Here is a 9038-nt window from a genome sequence, read left to right on the forward strand (position 1 = left end):
GTAAAAATTTATAAATTACTGGTGGAAGAGGAACATTGCACAGCAAAATCCAGATTTGGGATTTTGATTTTTTTTTCCATTATTTCAATTTCAATTTCATAATAAAGTACTCCTAATAAAGTTTAAAATAGTAAATTATAAACTTTAAATTAGAAGATAAAATAATAAATTATAAACTTTAAAATAGTAAACTATAAACTTTAAATTAGAAGATAAAATAATAAATTATAAACTTTAAACTAAAAATAGATTATTAAAAACAATAAATCTCAATAAATAAATATAAATTATATACTCGTGAAAAAAAAATTAATTATTTTATAACTATATAAATTTATAAATCATTATTCACTCTCTTATTTATAATTATTTATAAAAAGTATATTTTTTAAATTTTAATAAATAACTAATATATTTAATATATAATAGATTAAATACATTAATTATTTAATAATATTAAAAAATAAGATAAGGATAAGAAGAGGATAACATATCCTATCTTCACTATTTTAACCAATATTTTATTTTTAAATATTAAATAATTAATATATACAATTTTAAAAATAAATTAAATACGTACATATTTGTTTATAAGAGTAATGAGAGAGAGTATACACTTAAAAATATGGAAAATATTAACGAGTATTCTAAGAATATTTTTTAAAATATTATTTTTTAAAAAAATATACATGTATTTAATATTTTAAAAATTAAAATAATTAACTTTTTTACAAAATAATATATTTTATTTAGAAATATTAAAATGTGTTCTGGGAATGTGTTAGAAATGTTAGCATATTCCAAAGAGTTACCAAAGTATTATTATTATTAATATTAGTTTTTGCAGACAGCTCAGAAGAAGAACACTGCAAAGTGACGCGAAAGAAACGTCTAACCTAAAAGAAATTAAAATTGATGCACCAATTTCATGTGTAATAATAATGAAGTAATTATAATTATAATTTGAAGAGCACCGAACCTTTAAGACAGCGAGTCACCAAACTAGAAATTCCCCTTTGACTCCACTTCGTTTCCTCTCACCTCATTGGTCCGTCACGTGTCATAACTCACTACTCACTAACATAACATAACATAACATAACACCCCCTCTTTTTTGTGTGACTTCAAAGCGAACCACCAAATAACGCTCTTCCATTTTACAACAATTCATTCTCTTCTCTTCTCCCTCTTTTTTCCTCTTCCAACTTTCTCTCTCCATTCCCATTTCCTTTCTTAGATATATACAAATCACTCCCAAATATCTCTAAACCGCTTTTTCCTTCTTCTTCACACACTCCAGATCACGTCAATGCTCGCTTTGGACTCGATCTAGGTTTTTCTTCCTTCCTCAATTCTCTATTTCTAGATTTTACTCCTTCTCTCTTTTTTTTTGTCGGTGATTTCTTTTCCGCAAGATCTCAGCTCTTATGTTAGTACTTTCACTCATCGTTGAAGATCTCTATTTTCCTTTGGAATTTCTGTTTAATTTTGTTTTTCAAATGATTTTTTAGCTGTTTTTTGTTGATTGAATTGCAGATCGAGTTCTTCAACCTATTCTAGTTTGGGGTGGGGGATACAGATGAATAACGGGATGATAGAATGCAGTGTTTGCCATTCCAAATTGGTATCGCCCGCTAGCAAAACTATATCAAGGGCTTATGATCGGCACAAAAGTAGGATAACATCCAAACAACGTGTACTCAACATCTTGTTGGTTGGTGGGGACTGTATGTTAGTTGGTTTCCAGGTGATTCTTATATCTCTCTCTTCATTTTTTATATTAACTCTCCAAATGGTTTAGTGTATTCAAAGGGTTATCTTGCGTAATTGCAATTGCGATTTATACACTTAATGTCTAGTTAACAAAGGGATTTCAGGCAATTTATACGGCGCAGGACCACAAGTTTTTAGGAAAATAAATTGAGTTGTACCTAGCATATTTAAAAAAATTGCTTCAATGGCATATGTGATTTCTTTGACTTGCAGATCTAAACTTGTGCATCTGGAAATTAAATAATTCAATACTTTATTGTGGATTAGAAACTCCTTTTGTGTTGATATGGTATTTCTTTGACATATACTATTTCGTTCTTTTGGCAGCCTATCCTAGTCTATATGTCCAAGGTGGATGGGAAATTCAATTTTAGCCCAATTAGTGTTAATTTTTTGACAGAGATCACCAAGGTTTTCTTTGCTATTGTTATGCTTCTTATCCAGGTAAATATCACTTTAGCTTTTGTATATTCAAGTCAAATATATACTGTCTGTTCGATCACATATTTAGAACATGTGTCAAGTGGAAGTAGATTATGAAGGAAACACGTGCACATATTTTGAAGTGTGTGATTAATTAAATTAATCACTTTGGACTTTGAGCAGTCACTGCTTTTCTTCTGTGCTGGTAGCAATATATGCCCTTAATTTCCATGGTCAAGCGTAATGAAACATTAGAATTTATAACCCCAAAAATAGTTTTTCGTTGGTTTGCAATCATCCTTGTGCGATCTACTTAATAAATCTTTCACAATAGGTTAGAATTGCTCTATAGTGAATGTCAGGGTATGGATCTGTTGTCTATCTTTGCAAGCAAATGGAAACAAAACTGAAATTTGAATGTTTTGGTTTTGTTTTTTTTATCATCTTTACTTCCATATCCATACTATTAACATTAACAAAAGTATAAAATGCAGTTTGGTTATCCACGTCGTACCATGTGGCTGTGTCTCCAACTATCTTTTATATAAGAGAAGAAACCCTCAATATCTGTTGATTTTCTTGCACCCATTGTGATGACAGAAAAGTAGGCGTGCTGAAGACATGTTAAGAAAATAGTTACAAGCATTATGTAGACAAAAACAGATGTGGATGGCTGGTAAATTGAAAGAAAGTATTATTAGTTGTAGAACTAAATTGGCAGAAGGTTTTTTGCTCAGGGCTCCTTAGGCATGCATTTGCGTATGAACTCATCATTATTCTTATTACCAGCTTTACATCCATAAAAAGGAGGCTTAGCCTCAGCTTATTAGCATTAGAAAAATAGAATCCTTCCAAAATCATAAAGCATTAGGCTTTTCATTGTTACTAAACTAGCGAAGAACACCAGAACACCAAAATAAGAGTGAGTCAGATATGAGTAGCACAAATATCAAGAACACACCCAGGACTTGAACATGGACTGCAAAGATATACTGAAAATCCCTAGAGATTGAAAAGATAACTTAACCTTTGCAGCATTCTTTAGCTGATAATATAATGCTACAGGATTCAGATCTAGAAATCTTTATGGAGTGGTATATCTTGCCATTTATCTAAGGTTTGATTGCCTGTGCAGGCTAGGAATCAAAAAGTTGGGGAGAAGCCTCTTCTCTCAATTTCTACACTCACACAGGTACTATGATTTATTTATGATATTAATTTTGCATGAATTGACAGATATGCAGAGACCATATATCACTTAGTTTTTCTGATATAGGATATCTCTTCACTGTTTTTGATTTGCTAGGTCTAGGTGCCCTACTTCCTGGGACTGGCTAAAAAATAATTTATCCAATTGTTCATTCTTACTCTTCATCTTAGTTACCTAATATTGATTATTACTGACTTAATAAGAATGCTGTTAATTGCGGATCGCAAAAAATAGGGGTTGTTCAAATTGTGCAATGCTACAAGGCTATGGCTTCGCAATAGCAATAGCGGTTATGTGACAACACGTTATACTAAATAGCGTCGTATGGCGGAACAGTAATGACTTGTTCAAATTCCTCTATACTATAGCGCTATAGCTCTGCTATAGCCACTATTTGACAACATTGCCCGCTAAGCTGTGCTCCATTAGAATCATATGTATAATGAATATGGGAGAGTGTCTTTTTTTTTTTTAATTTTCTCGAGCCTTTTCTTTTTATATGTATATATTTGAAATTGAACAATTCTTAAACACTAAATTCAAGTTTTTCTTGGTACCTTCTTGATGTTCATCCTCAATGTGGTAATTTGTCTCTTGTAGGCAGCCCGCAACAATGTCCTTCTTGCCGTTCCAGCATTTTTGTATGCTATAAACAACTATCTGAAGTTTGTCATGCAGGTATATAAAATTATTATATTGCATATGCCATATAATATGGTTTTTGGCTAGAATAAGAATGCTAGTCTTTCTTCTATGTTTGATATGCACCTATAAAGTCAAGAATCGGCAACTTGTTTTTCAGTCTGAGTTTAGGTAGTACATATTTGTATCCCACATATAGGTAGTACATATTTGTATACAGTGCCTGTGTGGTGGGTTTCATTTTCCATATTAGTAATTAAATGTTTTAGAAGCAAAATAAAATTTTCATTGCTTGTTAGAGTATTAGCTGTTACTTTTTTAGGACTTAGAGTCTTATTTTATTGATAATCTTATAGTGCTAGCATTGTGTTAGTAATACTACACAAGGATTAGGCATTGGTTGTTACTCATGGCACACCTATCTTCTCTCTTACTTAATTTCCCATCTAATCCATCTAATTTTAGTATGGCTCATATTACAAACTGATGAATTATTGTGTTGCTTCTGCATCCATTGATACCTAATATAAACTTGGTTGTGTCTTAACGATAACTTAAGGGTTGATTTCACATTTCATGCAGCTTTATTTTAATCCTGCTACTGTGAAGATGTTAAGTAATTTGAAGGTAATTTCTCGTTCACTGTGCTGTATGATTGATTTCTGTATTTTTGCCAGCCAAATAACAACTTGCTTAAGCGTTACATATGATATATTTTGTGATAGCTGACGGGTGCTTCTTAAATTTTGAGTCATTGCTTTCAACCAAAATTTTCTTTTCACTTAATTTCAATTAAGCTGTTTTCTGTCAGATTTCTTGAGACAATTGAAAAATACTCTTCTCTTGATAGTTAGCTGAAGTTGAACATGTTTTTAATGGTTGGCTGTTGACTCTGCATGTTTCAGGTGTTAGTAATCGCACTTTTGTTAAAGGTGGTTATGAAGCGCAAGTTTTCTATCATTCAGGTCAGTGCATAAGATCTATCATGTCTATAGGATATAGGGATTTTAGAGGTATTCTTGCCATTAATTGGCTCTTACTGCAGAGTTTAACAAGTTGAAATCCTCACATAAATCTAAATTGCTTATCTAGCTGGAAAATTGATTTTTTTTTTCTTTTCATTTTTACAGTGGGAAGCTCTTGCTCTCCTGCTTATTGGTATAAGTGTTAATCAGCTACGATCTTTACCCGAGGGAACTACTGCTTTGGGTCTTCCTGTCACAATGGGTGCATATGTCTATACATTTATTTTTGTAAGTGGTGTTTGTTGTTTGTTCTTTCTGTATATTGATTATTTTTATGCAATCAGTGCATTTTTTCATCTATTAGGATTCTTTGTTATTTGCTGAACTTCAAATCTGGAATCATTTTTCAGGTCACGGTTCCATCGATGGCCTCTGTTTATAATGAGTATGCTTTGAAGAGCCAATATGATACAAGTATATATCTGCAGGTAACTATGCAGAATTGGGAAAAAAATTCATAAACAGAATACATTTTTATGAAGTCCTGAAAATGTTGTAATGAATTCAAAATTGTGTTTTTGCAAGGAATTTAAACTATCACATCCTTATAACGTTGGTCAGTCTACTATATTTATTGTTTTAGTTATGCCTTTTAATGTATTCTGATCAGCAACTTAATTAGTGTCCAGTTTGTGCCCATGTGTGAAGACACTCTCTTACATTGTATAAAAATTGATGTGTATTACAGTTTATATTAGAAATATAACTTCGGTCACTTCGAAACTAATAGTGATGCTTGATGACTGAAACTAACTAGAAGAATCCTCTTGATTTCATTGAAGTCAACTGTAAAGTAAAATAAAATAAATGGAAAGTGTCAAGAACTGCACTTTAGTGGTGCCAGTCTGCTTAGAGGACACTTTTAACTGCTTTAATATTTATATTTTAGATGATTATTCTCTATTTCTTGATTTGCAGAACTTATTCTTATATGGGTATGGAGCCATGTTCAATTTTCTTGGAATAGTCGTGTCGGCTATTGTCAAAGGTAAGAAAATGGATCTATTAAAAGTTGAACTCTTGAATTTAAATTTAATCCATTTGAGTGTGCCAGTTGAAAATTCTAGTGTGCAAATCATACATAAATTCAGCCGGCACTTGGGATTTGTCTCACAAATTAATTAACAGGATGAGCAAAATCAGGAATTTGATATCCACTTATGTCAACAAATTCAGATTATGATACAGACATATAAGCATTGTGTTTAATTAACCTCATTGATTTTCTAATTCAAAATAGATCTGCATAAATGAAAATGTGATGTGAATGATTCTATGCTCTTGAGACTTTGTATTGTATTCAAGTGTTTCTGTCGTATTACTCATATATCATTGTGTTGTCGTAGCAAGGCAGTAAAGAGTCTTTTCTATACACACAGCTTCAAAGGACCTCAAAGTATAAACAACCTTTTTTTATTAGTTTAGTTGTTGATGCTTTATTGTATTTGTTGATTCTATCAACATTTGTACACCTGAAATATCTATTGATAAGAAATTTCGAATGCTTTTCAGTTTTAATCCAAGGTATATAGATTTTTCTTTTTTTTGTTCTGATGCTCTAACTATTAACGTTTTAAAAGTGCTGTTTCAAATGTTCCAGGTCCTAGCAGCTTTGATATCCTAGAAGGCCATTCAAAAGCCACTATGCTATTGATTGCAAACAATGCTGCCCAAGGGATATTATCCTCTTTCTTCTTCAAATATGCAGGTCAATAATTCAGATTTACTTATTTTTTCCGTTGAATTGCCTTCTATTTTGTAGATGGCCTTGTTATTTGGCCATTCTCTCAAAAACATACTTAATATGTTGCAGATACAATTTTGAAGAAGTACTCATCAACAGTTGCAACAATCTTTACGGGCATAGCATCTGCAGTACTATTTGGACATAAACTAACAATGAACTTTCTTATTGGCATTTCTATCGTATTCATCTCAATGCACCAGGTAAATAGAATTTGAAAGTTTCTAGTTGATAATAAAAACTAAGCCACTTGTTTTTCCTATGAGTGGGGGAGCAATTTAGTCAATACCCTTTTATTATAACACCGTGCTCATTTCCTCTTCAGTTCTTTTCGCCATTGGCCAAAGTCAGAGATGAACAAAATGGTGTGCTGGAACTGCCAGAGGTTCAGGATAAACAAAGGTGCGAAATAATTGCTTACTAATCTCATTTTTTACCTTTTTGTTTGTGGAAAATGTTATCATATGCACGGGCATCTACTTAATTAAAATTTATGGTTTATATATTTGATAGCTGGACTTTATAAAAAATTGACTAACCACATGCTCGTTCTGGGAGGAAGAGAAAAAACAATTCATTTACACAATTGGTGTTTCTAAAAAATTTAGTTGTTGGATATTTTGTATATGGTCATATGACCCGAACACTTCTAAAGGGAAACTCGTTTCCTTCTTCGTTTACAATAACAAATGCTTGTGTTTATTTCAGGTCAAAGGACGCATTTATAAATATGGCAGCTGGAGCAAATGAAGAGGTAGGGACTGTTACCATATATTGTTTTATTTTTTTAGTGTCTCTTTTGCATTCAACTGATTGCTGTTGCTGTTGTTGTTAATATGCGCATTTCCAGGCCACTCATCGAGTGGGACATGATGAGAGACAGCCACTTCTCCCCACCTAGATTAACCTATTGTATGCTCTTTTCTTCCTTTCTCCATTTTAATTATAATCATCTCTACGAAATTTTGGTTAATTTACACCGAACAGCTTTTAGTATATACAGCTTAAGAAGTTCTTTTTGTTCGGTAAAGAAAAAATATCATGCTTTTCTAGTCAGATACCCCACATTTATGACCCATTTTGTACCTTATAAGTAATCCACTCGTTTGCAGGAATTTTGAAAGAATGTTTTTTTTGGTGATATCTGATAGCTATGGTCCCACACAGTTTAAAGTCATAATAAACTAAAAAAGATTTTGCTGCCTTTCTTGCTTAGCTTTCCGCAGAAAGTATTTGTCTAGTGGTTCCATAAATTGAGACATGAATTATCGGCTTCTGAGAGGTGGTGAACAAGCCAATGCTTTCCGTTGCTGAAGATTTTGATAGAGCATAGCAAATGGATTCGTAAGAGCTTTTGGCATATCAATGTGGATTTACCTGTACTTCATTTATTCTTTATAGCGTGGACATTCAATTCCTCTTTATATTTGTTTTCCTGATATATTTACTTCAACCCATTCTATCTATAGTGTTATTCTTTACATTTATTACCTAGTGTGGACTTTTTACGCCGTTCTTTCTATATTGTGATATTTAAGGGTTGATAGAGAACATGAGGATTCCGTTCTTTCTTGTAGAAATTTATATTTGCGTGCTTACAAAGCAATGCAAGACGATATTTGTATATGTTTCTATATTGGTGACTGATATACTTTTGTGTCTCCTTCCTATATTTTACACATCCATTATAAAATGTTAATATAGTGATAAATATTTTGATATGATAGGGGGAGGGATAAATGATTTTGACAACATATGGATCTATTTACTTTGTGAATTTATTGCGTTTTCTTTTTCTAAAATATGTTCATTTTAGGTTGCATCTAGTTAAAAAGCATGTGCAAGGCATTGGTATGCACATGTTTGTTTATAATGGGTTTTAAATATTTTATTTAGTGAAAAGGACTTTTCACTCTAAAAACCTTTCCGTTTGAGTTTCAACATGCTTTGAACTATAGGGAGTTTCTATATCACTTCTACACTATGCTTTGAGCTTTATTATAGTTTCTAGGTTTAATCAACAAGAAGAATAATTCAAGGTTTCCATCTAACAAAATCTATCCTTATGAATGAAATCACATGATTCTAATCAAAATTAAAATAGAGATAGAAGAAGAAAGTTGTACTCCAGATTTATAGTTGTACGACAATTGTGTTCACTATGCCTACTCCATTTTCAAATGGTTTCCCATTGAAATTTTATTGTTCCGTCACTGATTTT

The 9038-nt window shown here is 31.8% G+C and overlaps 1 protein-coding gene across 4 annotated transcripts; it reads left to right on the forward strand.

The window, feature by feature from the left end:
- Positions 1–1067: 1067 nt before the first annotated feature.
- Positions 1068–8466, forward strand: LOC127091516 (CMP-sialic acid transporter 3). Of its 4 annotated transcripts, none has more exons than XM_051030182.1 (16): positions 1068–1429; positions 1537–1747; positions 2101–2217; positions 3332–3388; positions 4007–4084; positions 4631–4675; positions 4954–5013; positions 5179–5301; positions 5424–5501; positions 5992–6061; positions 6674–6781; positions 6887–7020; positions 7143–7219; positions 7526–7571; positions 7668–7729; positions 7930–8466. In XM_051030182.1, exons 2-15 carry the CDS (start codon positions 1580–1582, stop codon positions 7716–7718), a joined length of 1212 nt encoding a protein of 403 aa, XP_050886139.1. In that variant the 5' UTR covers positions 1068–1429; positions 1537–1579; the 3' UTR covers positions 7719–7729; positions 7930–8466. The 4 variants fall into 4 exon arrangements, with proteins under 4 accessions (XP_050886139.1, XP_050886140.1, XP_050886138.1 ...); XM_051030183.1 differs by having other exon boundaries at positions 1074–1333; positions 7668–7766; positions 7831–8466; XM_051030181.1 differs by having other exon boundaries at positions 1074–1333; positions 8034–8466.
- Positions 8467–9038: the final 572 nt, after the last annotated feature.

Source organism: Lathyrus oleraceus, chromosome 6, assembly GCF_024323335.1.
Source record: "Lathyrus oleraceus cultivar Zhongwan6 chromosome 6, CAAS_Psat_ZW6_1.0, whole genome shotgun sequence".
NCBI lineage: Eukaryota > Viridiplantae > Streptophyta > Magnoliopsida > Fabales > Fabaceae > Lathyrus > Lathyrus oleraceus.

What these genes read in the sequence shown, in the direction of transcription:
- LOC127091516 (XM_051030182.1), top strand. Translation starts at nt 1,580, where the DNA reads ATGAATAACGGGATGATAGAATGCAGTGTTTGCCATTCCAAATTGGTA. An exon ending in CGTGTCGGCTATTGTCAAAG is followed by an intron (nt 6,062 to 6,673) that starts GTAAGAAAATGG and finishes CAAATGTTCCAG; the next exon opens with GTCCTAGCAGCTTTGATATC. An exon ending in TTTCTTCTTCAAATATGCAG is followed by an intron (nt 6,782 to 6,886) that starts GTCAATAATTCA and finishes AATATGTTGCAG; the next exon opens with ATACAATTTTGAAGAAGTAC.